This window comes from Eucalyptus grandis, chromosome 2, assembly GCF_016545825.1.
Source record: "Eucalyptus grandis isolate ANBG69807.140 chromosome 2, ASM1654582v1, whole genome shotgun sequence".
Classification (NCBI taxonomy): domain Eukaryota; kingdom Viridiplantae; phylum Streptophyta; class Magnoliopsida; order Myrtales; family Myrtaceae; genus Eucalyptus; species Eucalyptus grandis.
The window spans coordinates 47,668,030-47,693,145 of record NC_052613.1 but is presented as its reverse complement, the minus strand read 5'-3'; the positions used below and the strand labels follow the sequence as shown (position 1 = coordinate 47,693,145).

Below are 25,116 nucleotides of genomic sequence, written 5' to 3'. Positions count from 1 at the left end.
TGCCAAATGTTTCGTGAAATATTTAGTATCATGTTAACACTTGTGCTATTACTCATAAATTTGGACCTGATTTCAAATGATCGCCATTTTATGTACTTTTTCTTCGTGCGGAATAGGTCATATATTGGAACACATTTATCTTACTTGTTGGATGTGATTTAGAAGAACTTGAGTTCAACACTAATAAGAAACGGGGCTTGGTAAAGAGTTCAAAAGAGATTGTGCACAAATTGACAGGGACGCTAGACCTTAAGCCTCAATATCTTCATTTGTCTTGTTCTCTGACACGTACGGTCTTGCAAAGTACAACATTTTATCACCGAGCATAAGCTGATCTTGTCCACCGAACACTAGAGAGTGGGCATCCATCGGGGCATTCCCTATGCTGCTGCCCTTGTCTAGACAGCTCTAATAACTTTCTAAGCTGCAATGAGATGGTTTCCGGGCTTGAGCAGATTGTGGTGGATGTAGTGTAGCCCTTGTAAGTGGATTTTGATTCTCATTTGTCGGCCAATGAAGTGAAAAATTATGGCTTTGCTTCAACATCATGTTACCTTACACTTTCTGTTCTCCCAAAAAGAGAAAAAGTAAGGAAAAAAGAACAGATAACAAGTACGAAGGACAACGACATGGTCCAACACCTCTAGCGGATTTCAAGAGCATCAACAACTTAGCTCATGGATTGTCTTGATAGATTTTAACATTTTATTTTTGTTTCTTCTCATGTTGTCTCAGTCTACATTTTACATTATTTTGTCTTTAAACATATAAAATTTTCACAACACGTAAACATTAATATGTAATTTAAATAATGACTTTTTATATTTAAATAACATTTTGAATTTTACATAAGAAAGCACAAAGTTAATTTTATTTTTAAAAAGCCTCCGATCATTGTGATTACCTTGTTTCGTTTTAATTTTTTCCGCATCATTTATTAAAACCAAACTAAGAAGAAAGTCCAGCAAAATGGAGCTTAACGGTTGAACCACACATCACTCAATCACCTCTCATTTCCCTTAATGTTAATTAGACATATTACTTAACAGTATGGTAGGAAAAAAAAATTTAATCAATCTAATATAATCTAACATAATGTTTCTAGAAGAATGTATGAATAGGAACTCACCTTGCTTATTAGATGGGATGGAATCTTATATGACATAGGATGCTATGGAATTAGTGTTTGCCAGTTAAATATTTTCTATTATCTACTATTATTGTACACTTATTTAATCTTAAGGACAGACTTTTTATACATCATCTAAGAAGAGTCTAGCCTTGGAACGACAGGACTAAAATCTTCTCATCCCCGTAGAGAGAGAGAGAGAACAAATATGGCAGAAGCTGTCATCAGCATTGGTGGAAGCGTCCTTGCCAATCTGATTACTCAAGCACTAGAAAAGGTTGGAAATTTAGGAGCTGTCAAGCGTGAACTTCAGATGCTCAGGAGCACCGCCACCATGCTTCATGCTGTGCTGGAGGATGCAGAAGAGCAACACCACCAGAGTTCCCAAATCGAAGATTGGGTGGAGAAACTAAAAGAGGCTTTCTATGACTTGCAAGACGTGCTTGAAGAATTTAATATAGAAGTTACACGACGAGAACTGAGGGGCGACAATCAGATGATCAAGGTGGTAAGGACATTTTTCTCAAGTTTAAACCAACTTGCTTTTGGACTGAAGATGAGTAGAAAAATAAGAGAAGTGAGGGAGAGATTGGTAGCTATTAAAGCTGATAATAAACTCCTCTTGGACAAGCTACCTATGAATTCGCAAGCAAAGAGAGGGCGGAGGAACAGAGAGGAGACGCATTCGTTTATACGTGAGGAAGACATTATTGGAAGAGATAATGATAAAAAGAACGTCATGAAATTCTTACTAGATTTGGATGTGAAAGAGGATGTTTCTATTCTTCCAATAGTTGGTGTTGGTGGGCTTGGAAAAACAGCTCTCGCTAAATTTGTATATAATGATAAGATGGTCAGTAAACATTTTGACTTGAAAATGTGGGTTTGTGTCTCTAATGACTTCGACATTAAAAAAATAGTGAAAGATATCATAGTTTGTGTGGAGGAGAAAGAACCAAACTACAATCTGATGGATAGGTTGCAAAGTAAACTGAGGACAATAATTGATAGAAGGAGATATCTCTTAGTTTTGGATGATTTGTGGGATGCAAATTTAGAAACATGGTCCAACTTGAAATCATTATTGATGGGAGGTGCTATAGGAAGCAAGATCCTTATAACTACACGCCTTCCTTTGGTTGCAAAGATCACCTGCCCTACTCTACCTCTTCTTCTTGAGGACTTATCTGAAAGTAATTCTCTTGATTTGTTAATGCGAATGGCTGTTCAAAAAGAAGGGGGCATACAAGATCTTGACATTCGAGCTATTGGTGAAGAGATAGTTAGAAAGTGCTTTGGGGTTCCATTGGTCATTCGAACTATTGGGGGTTTACTATTCCAAAAGGAAACTAAAGATGAATGGTTACGTTTCAAAGATGTTGAGCTCCCAAAAGTGTCTCAAATGGAAGACCCAATAATATCTATTCTCAGGCTAAGTTATGACCATCTTCCTTCACATTTGAAACAATGTTTTGCCATTTGTTCATTGTTTCCCAAAGATTGTGAGATAAAGAAGCATACTTTAGTTGATCTTTGGATGGCAGAAGGATTTATCCAACCATCAAATTCAGGTAACCTTTTAGAAGACATTGCTCATGAATATTTCATGGATCTACTTTGGAGTAACTTCTTCCAAGATTTAAAAAAAAACCCAAACATAAAGGAGGAAACTTGCAAGATGCATGATTTGATGCATGATCTAGCCTGCAACGTTGCAGGGAATAGGTGTTGGGTGGCAAGGGATGACACAAATGTCATAAATGAAAGAACTCGTCATATATCCTATGCTTCGACTTTCAATTTGATGGATGAACTTCCAATCTTAGGCTTGAAAGCAAGTGCACTGAGAACAAAGACAACAAAGAGAACCAACAAGTGGAGTGGATCTAGGCCAATTAATTCAAAATTTCAAGAGGTTGCGCATCTTGGATCTACATGACACAAAGGTCGAGAAGGTGCCAAGGTCCATTTGTGAGTTGAAGTATCTCACATATCTCGATCTCTCTTACAACAACACACTCAGAAGGGTTCCTAACTCCATTACGAAATTGCAGAGCTTGCAAACACTTGATCTCTACTACTGTGATGCCCTCGAAGAGTTGCCAAGTGATATAAAGAAGTTAGTCTGCCTTCGGAATCTAGACATACGTTTTTGTTCGAAACTTGGTTATTTGCCACGTGGAATAGGGGAATTGAGTTCTTTGCATAGGCTAACGAACTTCATTTTGCCCAAAGATAAAGCTCGTGCTAAGAATTATTGCGGACTTGGGGAGCTAAAGGGGCTTAATAACATCCGGGGAGAACTTTCAATTGAAAATTTGGGATACGTAACAAATGCGGAAGTCCAATGCGAGGATGAGATATTGATGGGGAAGCATTCTCTGGAATCTTTGGTACTTAGTTGGGGCGATTTCAATATTGATGATGTAGCAATAAATGCAGCGCTGTTTGATAGATTGAAGCCGCCCTCAAATCTGCATAGGTTGGGGATCTGGGGATATAAAGGTGAGAGCTTTCCCAGGTGGATGATGGATAGTCATAGCCTTGTATCTTTCTTGCCACATTTAGTTGATGTATCGTTCGGTGCTTGCAAAAGATGTGAACATCTCCCCCCACTGGACCAACTACCTTGCCTCAAGTCTTTGCATATCCATCATATGCCTGAATTGGAATATATCGAGTCGGACCAATCATCCCCTTCAACAGCATCATTTCCTAGTCTATTGAAATTGGATATCATTGGCTGTGAAAAATTAAAAGCCATGCCACTAACTCCTCATCTTGAGGAGTTAGTTCTGAATGGTGCCAACGGAGCGTTGTTGATAAATCAGATGATGCTTGGCCTTAATAAGTTGAAGAGACTGGAGATCATATATGCAAAGTTTCCAGAATGTTTGCCTGAGGAGGGTTTCCAAAGTCTCACTTCCCTTGAATCTCTTTTGATCAAGAATTGTCCTCAGTTGACTTCCCTCTCGCAAGGTATGCGACATCTATCGAGCCTCGTGGATCTCTATATCTCGGGAGATGAGCTGGATATATGCAAAGCCGAAAGCGGCAACGTCTTGGATTTCCATGGAGGCCTTCAGAATCTCCGCTCCGTGAGAATCTTTGAGCTTCCCAAACTGACATCTCTCCCATAGTGGCTTCTACAGGCCTGCAATCTCGAGCGTCTCCTAATTTGGGTGTGCCCCAATTTGAAGGATATACCAGAGCAGATCGAGGCCCTTCAATCACTTCAAACTCTCCACATCATGGGGTGCAGCTCGTTGACATCATTCCCTGAAGCAATGCGAAGGCTCACATCCCTTACTGACCTATGCATCCTCTTTTGCGGAGAATTGGAGGAGAGTTGAAAAAGACGATCAAGCGAGGACTGGGACAAGATCGCTCATATCCCGAACATACAATTTAAATCCTAATTTTCTTCACTAAAGGTATGTGGGACCTTGTTTCCCAGATTTTTGCATTTTTCATTTTCGGATATCGTGTTTCCATACTTGATTTGATATGGGGAGGGACGTGAAAAAAATCGCTGAAAGGTTTAAGCGCATCACTTCATTCCGAAGAGTGGCGAGAAAAAATGAGGAAAAATTCATACTTTGTCTCATCCAACGATTGATTTCGCAAGCATATATTTCTGCTCGAGGGGAGGACAGGGAAGGTGATCTTTAGCATTTGACCACAATCGACGCTCTCGATTTGCTGTTCAGCCATTCTGCAAGGGTTCTCAGGTAAAATCCCTTTGCCAATCTTGAGCACCGCCTTAAGCAATCGAGTAAATGTTTTGAAATTAAAAGAGGTCGTATTTGTGACTTCTCCATTTTGATCTCAGCAAGGTTGTCCTGCACATTTTGTTTGGTTGACAATTGATATGTTCTTCGTCTCTTGTCGACAACGTCTGCAAAAGAAATGTGTGCTGTGTGAGGCAGAATGAATGAATGAAGCGGTAGTCATTGTTGTCGTTTCTCTTGATGACTAAATCAATCACTACCAATGTTAAGTCTTATGTTGTGGACCTCGTGTGGAATCGGTTTCTCTTGTATCCACTCTCATCTTAGATTTTTCTTGTTCTGTGACTTCAATTGGCCATACTGATGATTGTTGTGTTTGGTAGTCTTGCTTTGCCATGGTGATATCTGATGGATATTTTCGCCAAAGCCGTTGGCGGGGCAATTTGCGATTGTGCGAAGTTTGTGAGAGAAGAAAGTACTTCAATGTGATTGCCTTTTGATTGCAAGAGGAAAGAATTAGGTGCACTGTCAATATTCACGAGTTGATCATCCATTAGATCTAAGGAAATATCAGAATAACATGTTTGATGATTGATCCTTGCTGGGGTGGAATTTCATTAATCTCTTAAATTGTGGCACTCTGCAGTCTACTTCCTTCAACTCTGTAACTGCCCTCGGTTTTTTGCTTGTTCGCAAGCTCGCTTTTGGGAATGAGGCTTGAGAATAACCTCGAAATGGTTCCGAAATGCAAAGCATATTTATGCCACTGTTTTTAGTTTATCTTTTAAAGGAAATTTGTGGTGGTGTCCTTAGGGAAATCGATAAGACTCACTATTTATGCTTCAAAATGTAAGCCGTCCTTCTTGAAACTAGTCTCCAAAAAGCAGTTTTTAACTTTTCGGCGATGGCACTTGCTAAGGAGACCCCTTTCTTTGAAGTACTCGGTCTATTCTTTTTATCTTTTCAAAACTCAACTCTCATGCATACCCGAAGGCCAAGTCATACAAATAGAGCTCGTTGTTTGAACTATCTTCCATGAGATTAAGCTCATAGGGCTTTTGTTTCAGTAGATATGTCTATTTCTTACACTGCTTTATTTTTCAGGCTAGACAAAAATGGTATGAATTTTGGCACTGAGGACACAATGCCAAATGAGGATCACAAAGAACTCACTGACCACCAGTTAGATCATCTGTAAGTTTTGCTCATTTTTCTCCATTTTGTGACTTCGATGACTTTTTCAGTTAGCTTGTTATATTGTTCTTGCAGTAATTGAACTAATAGGAATCTGGTCTTTACATTGAAAATACAATGGAACCAATTAGTGATCACAACAGGGAGCCTCTGCCATCTTACATCTAACTTATAATGGAACAGAACCAATCTAATTGTTCCAACTGGCAAAATATAGGGAATCGAACATGTATGCTAGCACGATCGGTGTTTTTCTCTTGCAGTAATCTATAATACCAAGTATTTCCAATATCCTATAGGCAGCATTGGGTTTTGCACATAATTAATGTGGAAATTTCTTTGTTTATAAATGTGGACTTTAAGTTCTGCTTTAATGACCTATGACTACTAAAGTTTTATCTTTGTAAATTGCTAGTTTCTTTTCTAAAGATTGATGAGTATGATTCTGTGATTTTTACTATCCCAAACTGCAGGATATGGATGCGGTTGAGGCGCTCATTCAAGGTCTGGTCTTGTTCCAAGGAAGATGTCTGATGGTGAGATTGATTTTCTTGTCAAAATACTTCAATTTGACCAATGATGGATCGTCTTTACAGCTAATAGCCATCTTTTCACCTTGATTTGCAGGTTAGTCACAATGAGCATCCAATATCTGGAAGCATGGACGAGCTCTGGGTGGTTTCTCAAGGCAAGCTGGCGCCTTTCCATGGGAATTTCCAGGATCATAAGAAGATACTTCAGTCCTCGTTGAATCAGGCAAGTTTAGTTCGTCATCAGCCAAGAGTGGTTCAATGGGATCACATCACATTACCTTACAAAACATAAAATGAGGCTTTGTTACGGAGAGAGCGAAAAAGGATGAAGAGAGGATTGCTGCTGATATATAGGATGTACTCACGGTAACAGCAACCCTTGTTTGTCATTTTATTAGAGCTCATAAAAGGATGAGTCTTAAGTTTTTAACATTGAATATGCAGTATCACTTACCAATATCTTAAAAAGTTTGTACTTTTGACTCTATGTACAGAATTGCTTTTAGTAACTATATTGTAGGCCATGCCTAGCCAAAAATACTATATGAAATCCTGTATGTGAATTGGTTGGATAATATCCTTTTAACATGTTCAGGTCAATATTCAAAATAAGAAGCTTTCTTTCTTGTAATAACAGTTATTGTATAGATGGAAGGATAAATTGAAAACGGGGGTTTGAATATGCAAATGAAACAGCTAAATTTTGAACGAACCATGCAGGCCGAAACCCACTTAAAAACTGATTACCTGGTCAAAGAATAAAGTTTATCTTTCTTCTATTCAAATACCCACTCCATCTCATGATAATGGTAGCTTTAACCAAAAAAAAAAATCATGATTTCATCGTTTGGAGAGGCAACGGTTAGATCAAACTGATTTTTGGTGGACTTTATTGTGATATTTTGAAAGGTTCCATATATCAGCCTCCAAGAGATAGTGGAACTCAAGTCTCTAGTTCATTTGAAAGCCAGAAAATGAAATTTATTGGATTGTTAATTGATGGAAATTGTGGTACTGTCTTCTCTTCTTTATCAGCTCATCCCACATCAAGATTTGACATGCCTTACCCTCTGTGGCAGATTGTTTGCGGTTGTCGATAATATCTTCTGCTTGTTCCAAGGACACATAGACAATGTTGCTCTTCTTAAGCAGCAATATGGATGGAACAAAACTGCTAATGTGGTCGTCATCATCATAGAAGCTTATAGGACTCTGGGGATCGGAGGCCTTACCCTGCTGATCAAGTTGTGAGAGACATCAGCAGGAAGCTTGGTTTTGTGCTCTTCGACAGCTGTTCTAAAACCGCTTTTCTGGCCTCCAAGTAATAATAATGTTCATTGGTTTGGTTCTGGGATATAACTCTCAATCTCTCCCATCACCTGTGATCTATATCTAATCCTTTCTGTTCTCTGAATCATGCAGGATGTTGATGGAAGTGTTCCTTTCTTCTGGGGACTTGATTCTGGAGGCAGTCTTGTTCTCTTGGATAATGCAGAAGTCGTGAAGATGGGCTTTGGGAAATCTTTCGCACCATTCCCTAAAGGTAATTATTTTTTGGGTTTGTTGATGTGGCTCCACTGGGGTTCAGTCCATGCATTGCAATATGAAAAGTAAGGATGGATGAGCTCTGCTGATATTAAGCAGAGTACAGAGGAGAATGTTATGTTGTTGGGTAACAGCATTTTGGAAAAATTGGTTTTGAACATAAATTTATAATCTAAGGTTAAAATGGTGTTCTTTACCTATATCCATGTATTGAAATGTGCCTTTTCACGTACAATGTTGCTCTTCCAATGATTTTTGAGTGCCAAATCGTTCACCCGTTAACGTTGCCTTCTTTTCCAACTCAGGATGCTTCTTTACCGACTCTAAATGTTTGAGGAGTTACGAGCATGCACCGAATGAGGTGAAGCTAGTTCCTAGGGTGAATAGTGTGACATCCTGAAATCTAGGTTCTGATTTCGATCGAAATGGTTGGGCATTTCATCGACACATTTATAGTTCTTTTCCCTGAATTGATCACTCATGGGATAACTAGTCTATTAGGTGAAGTCGTTAAGGAATTTTAACGCATTAGACTTGAGAATTCGATCAGGAAACGACTGCTCGACCGTATAAATCTGCAAGAGATCGTTACGACACAGTAAGATCGATTAGAAATCGAAGATAGGTTGACTCGACAAAGGTATGTGATTAAGTGTGGGTGATTCCACTTAATTGCTCAATTCTTGTCGATCGATACTAGACCGATTATTCTGTCGTTTCGATACCCCGTGTCTGTATTTGAAATCTTGAGATGTCTACGACAATTGAGAGTCGCCAATGTATCAAAGATGTACTTTGTGGCTTGAGAATAATCAACCACGAGTCAAATGCAAGAAAATTTCCTAAAAGCTACCTGGTAGATTAGGACGCACTAAATTCGCGTCGAATTGAAATTAACCGTGAAATCGAACCCGAATTCAGAAATGGAGAGTTCTGCCAAGTCACAATTCATTTTAGAAACGTCGACTCATCTTCAGAAGATTTTTCTACAAACCGAGATTTTGGCGGAAAAGCAAAGGAAAGCCGTTTTTGTTCAAGATTGTCAGATGGTCGTTTTTGATCGAATCTTTGGGAAGCAAGTTGGACCATTTGATGAGGAAAAGTCATAAGAAGGTTGATAACACATAGGTTAATTTAATTGATTAAATTAAGTGTACGAGATTTTATGCCACGGCGGAAAAAGAAATTGGACCCATTGGACTAAGGTTGTGGGAGATTAGATAATGGAGCATGACATGGTGGGCCTTTTTGGGGGATTAAATAAAGAGAAAAAAAGAAAAGGAATTGCCTCCCCATCCCTTCTCTCTCCTCCCTCTCCCAATCGTGCGACTCCTTCGGCCCCTCTCCATCTTCTTCATCTTCTTCTTCTTTGAAAACCCAACCAGCCGAAGAAGCCACAAAGAAGCAACCAGCAGTCGCCGGAACGCCGCCGTAAGCCCACCGGAGGCCGTCGCACGTCCAACCGCACCTCCACCTCCCTCTCTTCCCTCCTGTTGCCGGCCGACCAGCTCCTTTCTTCCTCCTGGTTGTGCCTTTCAAACCTAGAAATTTCAGAGGAGAAGCCGCACGTCGCCTGGAGCCGCCGCACGCCGTCACTGTTCGTCGCTCCTCGCGCGCGCGCAGCCGCTGCTCCTCGCCCGCCCGTGCTTGGCCGAAGCCCAGCCACCCTCGTCGGTCTCGGTCCGCACGTTCCAAGAGTTGTCGGAGCTTGTCCCCGCCGCCGTGAGCCACCGTACGCCTCGGCCTCGGCCTCAGCCCGTCAGAGCTCCGCCTAGCCCTCTCGGCCCTTGCATGCCCCAATCGAACTCAGATCTACCCTTTCTCGGCCTTAAACCGCAGCGGACAGCAGCAACCAAAAATGGGTATGGCAGCAGCTTCGTGGCCCGTTTTGGCCGGCTTCCCGACCCCGGAAGCTAGGCCCGCTTTGGAGTGAATCGATCCCCTCGGCGTCCCCATCGATTTTAGCCGCTCGGATCGCTAATCGGGTGAGTTTAACTCACTAATCCCCGCTTAGTAAATTAATCACGTTTATGGGATGTTTAGATTAAGCTAAGTAGGTTTAGGTGATTAGATTAATTTATTTAAATGTTAAGTGGATTAAGGGATGTGATTAGTTTAGTGGATAATTAATTAAGGCTAAGTGAATGTTTGGATTAAAGTAATATTGTTTAAGCCTTAATTAATTATTTTAAATTAAATAATTAATTCGAATGTGTACTATTATAATAATAATATAATATAATATTATTATATTTAATTTTTGGAATAAATTTAATTATTTATTATTTTCCGAAAATTTTGACCAGATAGCCCGTAGGTCATCATTTTTATCGTGAATGATAAAAATGATGACCTACGGGCCAATATTGACCTACGGGCGATATGTCAGCTTTGGGTGAGTCGTATACCTTATTATCAAGCTTTGGGTGAGCCATATATTTATCAGCTTTGGGCGAACATATATAGTATACTAAATTGGCCTGGGGGCCCTAATCTATCAGCTTTTGGCGAGCTATGCTATCTATTTTCAACTTTGGGTGAGCGGTCCTAGACTATGGTCGGACTTTATAGATAGTATTGAGTGTACCGACTAGGGAAAGGTCGTGGTGACATGTAATCGATTAAGTCGATTGATCGCTGAGTCGATCTTATTGGTGGAACGTGATTGTTTGATGTAGTTATCAATATTATTAATTGAACTGAAGTGCAAGAAGGAACTGAGGCCAAGGTAAGCTCTTTGACCTGTGTTATGCTTAGGCATCCCTTATGGCGTATTGGCTTCCTAATCGGGTCTTAGTGGGGTAGAACTTGCTGAGATATAGTCTCATCTCGGTTTGGGGAAAATATTTCAGGTCCCTAAATGACGATCGTGGAGGACCGGAAGTTCTGGAGTTCGGAAGGTGGAGGCTGAAAAATCGGCAAATGGGTCTGACTAATGGATGTTAAGACAGTCACCTTTTTGATAAGCTGACAATTTTGTAGACAGCCTAAGTTTGTAATTAACCAGTTAGTCTTTAAAGACTTATCTTGGTTTGAAAAATGTTATCCTACTTTTATATCCAATTGTTTGATTGTCTGGGGATTTTATTAAGCTTCCACATGCGTATATAAATGAATGGGTCGGCGAATTTCCTAGGACGTCGCAAATAACTCGACTGATTTAGGGATGGGCACGCGCCCGAGGATCGGGGTGTGACAAATAGCTTGGGTTGAGTACAAAGTGCTACATTTGAAGTGGTGCAGAGACTAAGGAGTCCAGTATGCCTAGAGTTGGGAGTGCTGCGAATTTGTCCTTGCACTGCCGAGTCATATGCATTGTGGCCCCTTTTGGCCAGGCCATTAGCTATTGAATGGCCTTCTGTTGCTTATGACCCAGTCATCCTTTCTCATACATTGACAATTTTTTCAGCTCTAATGGTCTGTTGCTCTATATTGAGAGTTTGAGATGACATCGTTTTTATGCAGCTGTATATGTACTTATAAAACCAAGCCTTTACAGAACCTAATCATGCTTTGTGCAGTAATATCTTTCTGGCATTTCATTTAGCCGTCATGCAAAGTCTATCCAACGTAATATTTTCCGCATAGAATCTCTACTAGTAAATCAGACCAGGACGATATTGTCATATGAGAACAAATGTGAACCATTATAACTAGTAGCGTGCTGGTTCTCATATGGAAATCAAGTTTACACAACACCTGGTGAATGGTCACGTGAACTTTAATAACATACAATGATAGCATGTTAGATATTAAGGCTAAAGCGGTAACCTCTCATGCAATTTTAAAGCCGTCAAAAGGAGCTTGATGCCTGCCAATACAAACTTAACATGAAGATAGAGGTGGCTATCAATACAATGACTAAAATCAAATTGCAGATTAACCCAAAAAATAAAATAAAATAACACTTTGCGTGGCCATCTTGGTAGGAGAGACCTCTTTAGTCCTCATCGGCTATGCCCCTGTTGTTATCTGAAAAACGTGCGTTTGTCGATCTCACCCTATTGACATATGAGCTCTCGCTAAAATTTCTTACATAAGTAAGTTATGGTTTTGATAGATGTGTAGTCTACATAGCACAGGCTGCACAACTAACTTACTAGTCCTGCTTAAAAAAATTCTGGACATCCACTTCTTTTTGTTTAATTACTCTGCACAAAATTTGTATTCAACATGTTCATGGATCTCCATACACCATCAAATATACTGTGAGCACCGTGCTTAAATCAGGTCTCCACCTATCTGTATGTAGACTCAGTATCGACTTAGCTTCAGCTTTTGGTAGGTTTGGGGCCTTAAACAACTTACAGACGCGCTGCTCACCTTTGCCTTTCCTAAATATCAACCTAATTGTGGCTAAATGAGCCAGAACATCCCACCCGCAGGTTTCTTTGGGTCTGATATGAACACAGCACCACCTAGATCATCTACGACTGAAACAAATAAATCAAAGACAAAGTCATCAAAAATAATCTTTTTCCTTAACTCAAGGACTGCAGCTACTGCAATGGTGCGATTTGAATGTCGTGTAACATAAACAAAAGCCAGATTGCTCGTGTAAGAAAGTTCAACTAAGTTCTTTTAATTATCAAAAGAAAATTACTGTGAACTCAATGCAGATGATGTTGGGTAATTAGTTTTCAAATATTGTGACTAGATTTCTTCTCAAGCTCATAAAAACCATGGTATCCACAAACTGTTGACCTTATGTGTAATTAAAAACATATTGCAGTGGATAACTTTTTTTTTCTTTATGACGAAACACGGTGATTGATAAATTTCATTTCATTTGAGGTAATTCAAAATGACACTGAATAATTTTCTTTTGGTTACATCTCTTATGAAGTCCTATGACCTTTCAATGACATGCCATGCTCGATTAAGTTCCTAAGAGAATATAAGGCTGTATTATTTGCATTCAATTGGCTAAACGTAAATAGAAGAAGCAGAAAGGATACTTCGGCCTTACCCTTATGATATATTTTGCATTTGCTACACAAGGGTGACATTGTAGTTGACAAATCTTTTGGGTCACCATCACAGTTAGAGAATGTATCTCATGTCATTCATGAATGGTTTGTTGTCGAGCACATGAAACTTAGGGACAAGCTATGACAAGGGTGACAAAGTGTCCATTGCAGAGACAGGAAATGAACAAGTGCTTGGGAGCTCATTATATGCCTCTTGCGGTCAATTCGATGACTAACATCAAATTGCAGATTAACAAAAAAAAAAAAAAAAAAACACTTCGCCTGCCTTCCTGGTTGGAGAGACTCCTTCAGTCCTTCGCATCGGTGATGCCTCCTGGTGTTATCTGAAAAACATGTGTCTGTCAAGTTCAACATATATGGAATATCTGTCTCATCTTATTGACAGATGAGCTCTTCCTAAATTTTTTGATTAAATTAAGTGATGGTCTTGATAGATGTGCATCATCTACATAACAGCACAGCTAAAAATAACCTACCGGTCCTACTGAGGAAAATTCTCAATAGCTACTTCTTTTTGTTTAATTTCTCTGGACAAAATTCGTATTCAACATGTTCATGGATCTCCAGGCAACATCAAGTATAAAGTGAGTATCATGCTTAAATCAGGTATCCACCTATCCCTATTTAGACTAATTATCGACTTTCTCACAGATTTTGATCTAGACTTCCAGATATTTTACTTGGTCTCTGCAGCATGGTCTGAAAAATTTCAACGAAGTATATAACTAGAGTAAGATCTGCAATATGGCATCATCAATGGTTGGGTATTTTATTTCCATAGCACAGGCAGCGCATGTGAGTATACTACAAGTATACTGCTCAAATTCTAGTCTCCAGCTATCCATATATAGACTTAGTATCAACTTTCTCTCCGATTGATATTAGATTTCTAGAAATTTCGTTTAATGTCTGCAGTGTAATCTGGTAAATTTCAAATAAGTGTATAGCAAGACGAAGATCCAGACAAAAAGGATATAGCTTCAGCTTTAGGTAGGTCTGGGGCTTTGAACACTTTGCAAACCCACTGCTCACCTTTGCCATTCGTAAACATCAACCTAATTGTGGTTGCATGACCCAGAACATGCCCACCTGCATGCTTCTTCGATGCCACTGAAACAAAAAAAATCAAAGAAAAAGTCGTCAAAAAAATTATCTTTTTTGCTTAACTCATGGACTGCAGCTCCCGTATGCATCACTAGTTTACACCAAATAGCTGGTTCTTGAGATTTATGAGAACTAGTATGAGCTTAGTGTAGTCACCAAATTGCTATTTTTCAGTGTGCAACCATCAAAGAGCTAAATTGGATAAGATCCTTTAAAGGATGCATGACTAGGTGGGAGAAATGAGATGTGATGTGGTACCTTGATTGGTCATGTACACTGCCACATTAAATTCCGCGGCTATCTTAAGTAAGCGTGAGAGCATTTGTGCCAATGTTTGCTGCAATTGGAAATCTATTAGTGTCAAACTAGATGAGCTGAAAATTTGCAACTCGCATGATTTGATGGTTTTGGAATCAACCTGACGCCCTGCAAGTTCTCCCCTTCCATTATATTCCACTCGAAAGAGAGCGATCACTGAATCCACAATCTGAAAGATATTACTCAGCTAAGGTCAACCATCGACACCTTACAAAATGTGTGCAGTTTGATTCTTGAGCACTGTCTTACCAGGAACCTAAATGGTTCTTCAGACACTTTGGCAGCCAAACTGAGAAGGAAGTTGTACTGATGCTCAGAAGTAGAGGCACGGGCATAGATGATCTTCAAATTCATGGAAAGACTAGATTACAGCAAGTACATTAGCCAGAAAAGAAGGAAGACTTGCCACCAGTGTAGAAAGCATTGCTTCCATTACATGCGACGGCACCAGGATCCATTCCAAATCTTTCAGCTATTTGTACAATTCAATCATGGCAACTGCAGGTGTACCAAGTTAAGAAAGTGCATATGCACTTAGATGGACATAAGCCGAGAATGAAACAAAAGCAGCTTTGTTGAGGTCAAGGAAATGACCAACAGATTATAATAGGATACAAAGTTTTTTCTGTGGCAAGGTATGCTACCTTGCCATTCGCCCCTCCCACGTGAGTTGGCAGCAGTTAAAATTGTTAGGATCGTGGAATCCACAAACCATAAGATATCATCTCATGGAATGGGATCAGCTTTAATGAAGAGTGATGGAAAGAAGGGAAAATAATGTTGTAGGATTTGCATATATAGTAGAGTACTTCAAGCATCCTATTCAACTGATGATCAACCCAAGTCCAAGTCTGACAATGACTAAGGCTTCTGATTGGTTATGACCTAGTACGCTCTCCTGGCCTTTTTCCTACTTGGTTTGAACCACTATAGATTGTGTGTTCCAGTATGCTGATTGCCGTTTACAGAAGATGAGAGTGCCAAACTTCCAGAATCACCTAATAAACACGTTCCGATGCCAATATTAACCACAGCTTTATTCTTTACTAGAAATTCAATCATTATCTTGCTATTTATGTTGTTCATCTAGGAAACATAACATGAAATAGAAGTTAACGACGGAAACCTAACATGCAATTCGGACCAACCTGAGTAGTCACAAACAGGGTATGTGCAAGCTGTGTTTTCCCGGACCTGAAGTGACGTTAGCAGCATTTTCTGAGAAAGCCAACTAACAAAAGCAACTAAAAGTTCATCAAGGGTAACGTTATTAGACTGTGCTTGTCACCGAGATACGCCAAATGCTTCTGTAATTTCCTGAGTTTCAGTACCACCTGTTTAACATTGCAGATCCAGGGAAAGCTGTTTTTGTTGAAACGCATGAAGAATAATATACACAATCTACAACAGAAAGTCTATTACTGCCTAAAAGCTCATTGAGGGCTTGGCTTCCAGTTGTGATGCAAATAACTGACTTGCTCTGGAAAAAACAAAGACATTGAAAGTACTTTGTGCTGTGAGATAAGTAGTGTTTAGAGCAAGTGCAGTTTTCTACAGTCGATATGCTAATTTGCAGGCTTTATTTCAAGGGTCAATGACTCATTCAGGTCTTCCGAACCATTTTTAGCTCGAAATTTGCCGAATTAAGGACTTACTCTGAGCATAACTTACTCTGAGCATAGCTTCAATTCCCGTAATAAAACGAGAATTCTGATGAAAACAAAGAGAAGTTATTGTGAGATGCGTATAGAAGTTGCAATTGATTACATCGCCATCTCAGGATAAGAAGAAATTAAGCTCTAACCACTATCTTTTCAGCTGATTCGCATATCTTATCAACTTTTGCTTCAGAGAAACCTTTGGTTCTAGTCAAGTGCTACAAAAAAACAAAACAAAGACAGAGGAAATCACCTTAGCCAAATAATAACTCCACTTAATTTTCGGAACTGAATATCAGATATACCTTCTCTGTATGCATCATCAAGACATTTGCAAGTGTCGATCCCCACATCCTGTATCTTTTTTCACATCTCCAGCATGGATTCCCTGAGAAATACCTGCAAACGAAAAAAAACAACCCACCATCGTGTTCAACTCTATATTTTCTGGTGAATGTAGAATGTCAAGTGTTCCAATAGTGATTGTTGACGAATTTAGCTTAGGAGATTCGTTATTAATCCATCTATGCCGTAAATACATGGATAATAGATGTACCAATGGTGCAATTACTATGTGACGTAACATAACAAAGGCCAAATTGCTCTTGTATGATTTAGAAGACATGTCAAAGAGGTGAATTAGACGTATCATATTCAAGTAGTGGCAGAAATTACTTCTCATCATTTAAGGAAAGAAAATTAAACTATCGTATGCACAGAAAATCACTACAAGTTCAAGAGGAAGTCGAATGGAAACTCAGAATCATTCTTGGCAATCACATCACGAAAAGGAAATGAATTGAAATTTGTGGAGCTCACGAACTCACTTGAGAGCTGAAATGAAGGGGTTTCTAGTCTACTGAGTCACAGGCTCCAGCCTTAACATGAACAGCTTTTCCATCATCCTGCATATGCTCTTAGTTGGACATTTCACTTTTTTCCCCTGAAGATTTACCTTCAAATCTTTCGCTACAATTTTCTCGTAACCCTGGCGCTTCTTGTTCAAAAGAATCAAGAATAGAAGGAATTCCCTTAAATAACATATTCATTCCATCGTCTGACCCACATAGCTGTCCATCCTTCACCTTGAGCTTCTTGGCAAGCTTCCTTTCCAATTTCAGATACTCCTCAGCAGATATATCAGCTTTATGCATTACACGCTCGAGATACTCTTCAATCTTAGTCTTTGATTTTCTCTTCACTTTGCTGGATTTCAGCTAACCAGAAATGTCCTTCAACGAAAACTCGAGCTTAACCATCGCGTTAAACTACATGTTTTCTGGTGAATGTAGAATGTCAGGACAATCTAGCGTTCCAACAGTCTTTATTGATGAATTAAGCTTGGGACATTCGTTATTAATCCAGCTATGTCACGAATACATGGAAAATAAGAGGTACGATGGTGCAATTCCAAGGTCACGTAACATAAGGAAGGCTGGAATTGCTCTTGTATGGTCAGGAGACAAAAGCTGAAAAGTGAAAACCACTGCACGCGCAGGAAATCACAGCAAGTTCGAGAGAAAGCTCGAGATGTAAATCACGATAATCACAGCCATAGCTTCATCGAACCATTTGCATCTCAATTTTAACTTTCAGAACACGGATCAGAAAATCACGATAATCATCTCAGAATCAAAGGATGCACCGAAACGCATTACGAAAACGCATTATGAACAGAGAGGAGTTGCCTCCACTCTGTTTTTGCCGTAACTCACGTTTGTTTGTCGATCGTTTCGAGCAGGTCTTCTGCTCCGTCGTCGACGTCCTCTCGTTCCACGATCTTCTGCTCTTCGGCTCTGAACATCAACGAGCGAACACGAGACGAAACTCAGAATCATCATCGCCGTCGACCGCGCCGCGGAAAAGGACATGAGGTGAAATCAAGCGGAGCTTCGTGAAACTCACCTGAGAGACAAAAGCATCTTCGACGACGATGGAATTTCACTCTGCGCAGGAGGAGAAACTTTCGATTTTTTTTTTTTTTTTTTTTTTTTCGCAGATTTTGGAAACGATCGGAAATTGGAGGGAATCTTATATATACAGAGAGGCGGGAAGCGGGGGGGAATGGCTCTCGGCTTATTTTTCTTTTTTCTTTTTTTTTTTTTCTCTTTTAAGAAAAAGAGGTTTGACTTATTTATTTATTTATTTCACATTAAATAACTCAGTTTTTTTAGCTTGGTTTTATATTTATATTAATCCTGTTCGGCTTATAATTTTCTTAAATTGGACTGAATTAAGTTCTTCTTAAAAAAGGAAAAGAATCAATCCATATTGTCATCAATACTTGGTTTAGTTGCATTATGTTCAAACTGCATGCTTATTGCTCACAGATTTAAGAAAATATCAATGAATAATTGAGTTATTCGGAATAACTTGCTAAGAACTTACTTGTGACTAGTTTGGGCACACGTCCTAAAAATTTTTTTTTTTTTTTGGTAAAGGACACGTCCTAAAATTTGTAACTAAGTGATTCAATAAAAGGCAATGAACATGGAGCATGTGTTTTCTTTTACGGCAATCTTCTCGAATGTTTTTGTCTTGGGCTCTTGTTGTTCCTTGTTCCATTTCACGTAAGCCGTTTGATGTTTGCCCTGAGCGAGAGGCATTTGCTTTTGTTGGGCTTGTTTCTTGAATTTGGAGTGAGGCATTACCATCTTGAGATGACCCATTTTCAAATCATTGGTAAAACAGTGGCTTTCTCGAATGAATGAAGCGCGGCAAGAGAGTTTGGTTGCTTTGTCGCCTCACCAGTGCATTCGCCTACCCTGAGAGGAAACTTGAGTTTTGACGAGATTTTACTTAACTAGTCACAGCGTAGATTCTTGACCACCAACAAGAGACTGCAAGATAGGAACAAGGACAAGAGGGTCCATGATCTCGAAATTGCCACTGAGAAGCAAAAGTGGTGTCAAAGGTGTTGGTTTTGATGGAAATGTTGAAAAAGGAACTCGAGATGATAATCCCTGTGAGATTGCTAGATCTATAGCCAAGCAAACGGTATGGTGGATTTTATTCGAATGTCACCAAAATTGTTTTGAGTTGTGTAAGGATCAGAAGGGGGTATTGTGGTTTGGAATTAACTAAAGAAGCTGAAGACTTGTTAGAGGAAGAGGAGAGATTGATTAGGGGACATTCCGGCATGGCTGTTGAATACGTGACTAGGATGTTGATGATGTCGGTCGATAAATGGCTTCCTTTGGACAAAATTGCTCATTTCAGGAGAGAGTCTGGTTTGCCAGCTGATTTTAGGAGCAAGTGGGTACACGAGTATCCGCAACACTTCAAAGTGGTTAAATCTCCAGATGAAGTTGATTACCTCGAGCTCATAGAGTGGAATCCTGCTTGGGCTATCACAGAGTTGGAGAAGCCCATATTGGGGGTATCAGAATTTGCCTTTTCATACTCCAGGGTTGCTTTCCCTATCTTTCCCCTTGAAGTTTCCTGCTAGTTACAAGAAGGTGTGTAGATATGGAGGGAAGATTGAGCACTTTCAGAAAAGGTCTTACTTGACTCCTTACGTTGATGCATGTTGCCTTCAAGCTAGATTGAAAGAATTCAATAAGAGATCCATTGCAGCAATGCACGAGTTACTTAGCTTCACAATGGAAAAGAGGTTGGTAACCAATCACTTCGCGCACTTCAGACAAGAATTTGTGATGCCTCAGAAGCTTATGAGACTCCTGTTGAAGCATTATGGTGTTTTCTATGTCTCTGAGAGGGGAAAGAGGTTTAGTGTGTTCTTCAGAGGAGCTTATGAAGGTGCAGAGCTAATTCAGAAATGTCCACTCATTATTTGGAAGGAAAAAGTCCTAAGCCTTATTGGTTATACGGGGAGGAAGAAAAAGATGGAAAATTTTATGGACTCATCAGATATGGAAGATAATGATTTTCTAGAGGGTAGCTCTGAGGATGGAGGCATTGCTATGCAGCTTAACCAAATAGAAGCCATCAATGAATTGGAGGATATTGCAGTTGGAGATAGCTCCCTAATGGATATACATGAAATTGACAATAAATACAAGCCTCATGATTCATTTTAAGGTCATATGTTCTTATTTGAGTTGTCAAGATAACTTGCTTTCCAGTCTTCTTCTTCACGAGTTCAAAGATTCGAGTTTTTGTATAGATTTAATTAGACAAACTCTGCTTACATCTATAAATCAAGTTAATTAATAGTGGAATGATCCATCTCATTCCTAGTTAGTCCTAAAAATTGCCACTGGAACTCCTGAAATCAATGATTCAAAAAGAATGTGCAAATAATGCTTTTGGCAACTCTCAGCTTTCCTTGTTGCTAGCAAGGTCATCAGAAGCAATCTATTTACAATGACCGGTTCATTCTCAGTTATTGGTCTGACTTAATGAGTGTAGCTGTACTAATATACTATTCTGAAGATGAACTTGCCACCCTGCATCTGAATCTCAATTGTTGGGTCAAAGAGATGATTGGGTAGTAGCTATTATGGAGAACACAACCTCAGCTGCTATGATGATTGACATTCTCTCTCTTGTTGTTACAAATTAGATGCCGAGCTCACCTTGCAGTAATGCCTTGTTCATCACTCTGCATGGATATTTAGGTCCACAATGTCTATGACTGCCTTCTGCAACAAACCTTCATTTGCTTTCTATTCGATTGCCTGTTTCATAGGTCTTGTAATTTCTGTTTAAATTCTCCGTGAATCTATGGCACACTCCTGTTTTTGGATTCTACTAGAGAACTTCCTTTTGCTGGATTTTAGAACCCAACATCAAACAGTAAGTAGTTTTTATTACTCCTTGTTGATGTTGGGCTGTGTTCATGGTTCATTCACTTCAATAGCTTACTATTTCGTTGTGAAGAAAGAAATACAAGAGCTTTTGAAAATAGCAAGACTGGTTTTTTTTTATTTGAATGATAGATGGCTTTCCACAGCTTTTGGTTGTGTGACAACGACATTACTAATGTGCATTCTTTCTTATACCTCATAGCATGAACTGCGTTTATCATTTGTTACATGGGCTAGCATCTGCTTGATGCTATTGTTCAGTAAATTTCTTTTGCTTATCAAAAGAAAATTCTTAGCAAACTCACTGGAGATGATACTGATTAATTCAAAGAGAGCAACAGGCTCTCCAAAAGGACACTGTTTATCGTTCACTTTGACACTTGGAAGTGCACTTTGCGAAGAACCACCAGTGGCATACCACCATCTTGACTGCAAGCCCCGTAATTCTTGCTCAGAAGGCTCTCAGCGTGGGCTGCACAGGAAATGCACAAGGAAACTACTTCAATGAACAGAAAACATGCTAAAACTGTAGATACTAGCACTATGCCACCATAAACCAGATAAATCCCCTAGCTATTGGTTAATAGTAAATGGGACTGATGAATTTCAACAACACAATGAGGGAACATGCTTCATTCATGCAAATTCAAAGTATTAATACTTTCTCTCGTAAGAAAATTTGAAGTACTTTACCATCTTTATCAATTCTCTTGCCAATGGAACATCATATGGGTGTCACAGCAAAATCAATCACCTGATAAATATCAATTGCTCTCGGTACAGCACCTAAAGTTGAGTAAAATATCAAAAAATACCGCATCATATGCCCTTGGAGGAATTCTCACAGATCTATCTCAACAGAACAACCTATGCCATTTATGGTCAACCACTAAATTTGCAACATAAAAATAATTACCAAGTTCATGCCAACCTAATCGCCAAGGTCATATTCCGAAAACAGAAATTTGACTTTGATGAAAGGAAAAATTATTTGATAATCAGCCGGCGCATAGAAGAGATGCATTGTTCCAGACCAAGACTAGAAAAATAACAGATTAAAGGAGAAATTATTTGACAATTGCACAAAGCGCAATGAAGAGATGCGTTGTTTTCGACCAAGACTAGAAAAACAACAGATATACCTGTAAGACCGTGAACGAGACCTTGAAGGACTGCGAATATTGCCCCTTGGACTCTGAGACCTGCTTGCTGGATAACCCCTCTCCTGAATGGGACTTCGACTATCTTCCCTTGGACTTGGAGACCTCTTACTAGACCGCTTAATCCTGTGCTCCTGAGGATATGGAGAATGTGGTACAGACCCAGATCGCATTGGAGACTGGTATCGATCCTTTGCCCCACGGCTCCTGGTTCAAGGAATCGGTATATCCATTGAGATGGGAAATAAAAAAAAAATGGAACATAAAGATTCCCTTACATAAAACAGAACACGATCTATAACAAAAGATCTTACAAGGAAACATTACTCGGCTTGAAGCATGAATTTTACGAAAAAAGAAAAAAATACCATCAGCAAAAGCTAATAAAAAGTACCAAGAAAATCTGTTTTGCAAGTAAAAAAATTACACTCAACTTACAAAATCACATAAGCATCAACATGACGGCATCACTATCTAACTGATTGAAGATGACCGTTACCTGCACCTTAATAAGAGTTCCGTACAAATTACCAACTTGGACCCAAATACTGGAATTAGTCTCATTAATGATGTACCGGTACGTCAGCGTCCAACAACTGCATGGCTCTCTTTGGCCCAACTTTCTAAAACCTCAAACTATCTTTGACAATGTCATCATATCTCTACACCGGTATTGCTTCCCTTGATTGAGGATGATTTCTTTCTTTGGCCATAAAAAAGCTCTATTTCTTTTCTTAACTGGATGGTATATGCAAAACAAAATAAAGCTTCAAAACCTTTTCATTAATAACTATGTTAGATCACACAGAGAAAACAAATAGTGAAAAAAAGGTACTTTAGTGATTTAATCATCTGCTGACAGTGCTTTACTAATCAGTTCAGTTGCAACTGCAGGCCACCAGACCTAGTAAGCAAAAGCCCATGCTTTGACAGTAATTGGCGAAGGTGGGATAATAACATTAGAAAAGCTTTGACAGAATGGTAAGGGAGTTGTCCATCTCTCTCTTTTGTCGTTTAACTTTATTTACCCATAGGTCTTTAAAATCTTCCTGTTCACTTTAATATCTGCATAAACAAGGCCACAAGCAGATACTGTTCAATACCACAGAAATGATGCTGCACTGCATCAATCACCCCAAATCGATAAAAACCACCGCAGTATGAACATAATAGGATAGAGATGCATCAGATTACTAATACCAAAAGGAACAAGGCCAGCAAAAAAATAAAATTCTCATATACAGCAATCTGCCATGCTAAAGTCAGCAAAGTTTTCCTTTCAATTGTACATGGCCACTCTTTTTCACTCAAAAGCATAATGTGATTGGTCCACAACTAAACCATTCCAAGAAAAATGGTTGGCTAGGATGATCGGTCGCCTTTGCCACTCATTTAGCCAGTCCTAGATATTTTAAGAAAAAGCTACTATTTCAATAAATTAAATTTGAATAGTTCACCATGGTCTATATCCAGAATAAACGAACAGCTTCCTATCTATAAGCACTTGTCCAAGGGAAATAAACAACAAAATGTTTACCTATATTGACAAGAAAAAAAATGAAGAATGCATAGCTTTCCGTTCATAATTTAGCTAGAGTGAAAATCCCATACCACAATTACTACAAACATACAGGGCTTACAAAACACATAAAACTATAAAAAGAGTGTGAAATTCTACTACTTTAATGCCTTGGGCAATATCATCCACTAAAGTTCACCGAGGATGAGAATCGACAGATAACTCAAACTACTTTTTATATGGCAAAGATGGAACTGAAATAACTTGATCTAAATTTCATGTACCAAAAAGAATAAAAATACAATGTACAAAGCATTACTAGTTGAAAATACATATCGACGGTATAAATATCACGTTATACTTGACATAAAAGTGAAAGAATGCCGCTAAGAGTTCTGTTTATTCTTCCCAGGCCAATAAGGCACCCTTAGTACTGTAAGTTCCTAATATGCTCAACTACAGTGTACTTATCATCCTAAAAGAGGAACAGAAAAAGTATAAAACCAGTAACAATGCAATTAAATCCACTCGGACAAAAATGCCAAACTTTGAGTCATGCCTATCTGGTGTTGGTGACCTCGAGTAAGCTGTAAGAAAATACAAAAACAGAATAAGATTCTCCAAACTCACAAGGATGTCCATCATGACAGACTGCTCCATTCGTTGTACAGCCCAAAGGGAGAGAAAGCCACAAATCAGAATAGACATGAAGTCAAAATTACTGACAATGATTGTGGCGTCTCGGAGACCTTGATGTACTTCTCCTTCTTTCCCTGTGTCGCCCACTTCATTTTAAAATGGGGGGAAAAAGAGTTTACCAAAAAAACCTGTCACGAATCGATGGAAACAAATGCCATAAAGACAACCTAGTGAGATGGAGATTGTGACAAATTGTACCTCACACGCTCAGTCACGTGCATCTCGTGAGGAGTTTTTCTGTTCTCCTCAGCAAAAACAATTCTTATCTCACGTCCTCCAATAACAGTATGATTCATTTGCTGCTTAGCCTCAGCTGCATCTTCCGCATATCGGAACTTCACAAATCCAAAGCCACGAGGCTCCCTGTTAATGCAATATACAATCACTGAAGTCACTAAATTACATCCCCCGTGATTGTTGGAGATGAGATATAAAAAGATCAGCACGTAATGGTTCTCCTCTCTTCGATTTTTGCCTATTTCAGAAATCCCAGTAGCTTAATACCAAAAAAGAAAGTAGTATACAGTGTATTAGTTTGTATCAGAAAACAGCCAAACAACAAGCCTCTCAAAAATGGCACCCACGTTGTAAACACAGGTAAGGGAAACCTGTAAAACAATGGCAATATGGCACGCTCACAAATGCGGATGTCTTGTAACAAGTACCATCCTTTTTTGGCAAAAAAGGCGACAGCGAAATGATTTTATGTAAGCCTGGAATTGTAGAACCAATCATTCTCTCAAAAGTTCTTTATTTCATCTGTTTC

At 39.2% G+C, this 25,116-nt stretch overlaps 2 protein-coding genes and 2 pseudogenes across 6 annotated transcripts; 3 read left to right on the top strand and 1 right to left on the bottom strand.

Moving 5' to 3' along the window:
• Nucleotides 1–1,337: 1,337 nt before the first annotated feature.
• On the top strand, nucleotides 1,338–2,854 carry LOC104435548 (putative disease resistance protein RGA4). The gene is made up of 2 exons (XM_039307167.1): nucleotides 1,338–2,491; nucleotides 2,848–2,854. The coding sequence occupies exons 1-2, from the start codon at nucleotides 1,338–1,340 to the stop codon at nucleotides 2,852–2,854; spliced, it is 1,161 nt and encodes a 386-aa protein (XP_039163101.1).
• Nucleotides 2,855–2,999: 145 nt separating this feature from the next.
• Nucleotides 3,000–11,691, top strand: LOC104433255. 5 transcript variants are annotated; one of them, XR_005548362.1, is made up of 7 exons: nucleotides 3,000–4,563; nucleotides 4,786–4,860; nucleotides 5,965–6,054; nucleotides 6,528–6,590; nucleotides 6,682–6,953; nucleotides 7,667–7,908; nucleotides 8,010–8,431. XR_005548362.1 is itself a non-coding variant. In XM_039306506.1 (5 exons), the coding sequence occupies exons 2-4, from the start codon at nucleotides 6,531–6,533 to the stop codon at nucleotides 7,836–7,838; spliced, it is 405 nt and encodes a 134-aa protein (XP_039162440.1). In that variant the 5' UTR covers nucleotides 4,570–4,860; nucleotides 6,528–6,530; the 3' UTR covers nucleotides 7,839–7,908; nucleotides 8,010–8,431. The 5 variants fall into 5 exon arrangements, 1 of the variants encoding a protein (XP_039162440.1); XR_005548360.1 differs by lacking the exon at nucleotides 3,000–4,563 and adding an exon at nucleotides 10,985–11,691 and having other exon boundaries at nucleotides 4,570–4,860; nucleotides 8,010–8,130; XR_005548361.1 differs by lacking the exon at nucleotides 3,000–4,563 and adding an exon at nucleotides 8,438–9,249 and having other exon boundaries at nucleotides 4,570–4,860; nucleotides 8,010–8,130.
• A 618-nt stretch (nucleotides 11,692–12,309) lies between these two features.
• On the bottom strand, nucleotides 12,310–23,557 carry LOC104434726 (annotated as a pseudogene).
• Nucleotides 18,911–20,312, top strand: LOC104435542 (annotated as a pseudogene).
• Nucleotides 23,558–25,116: the final 1,559 nt, after the last annotated feature.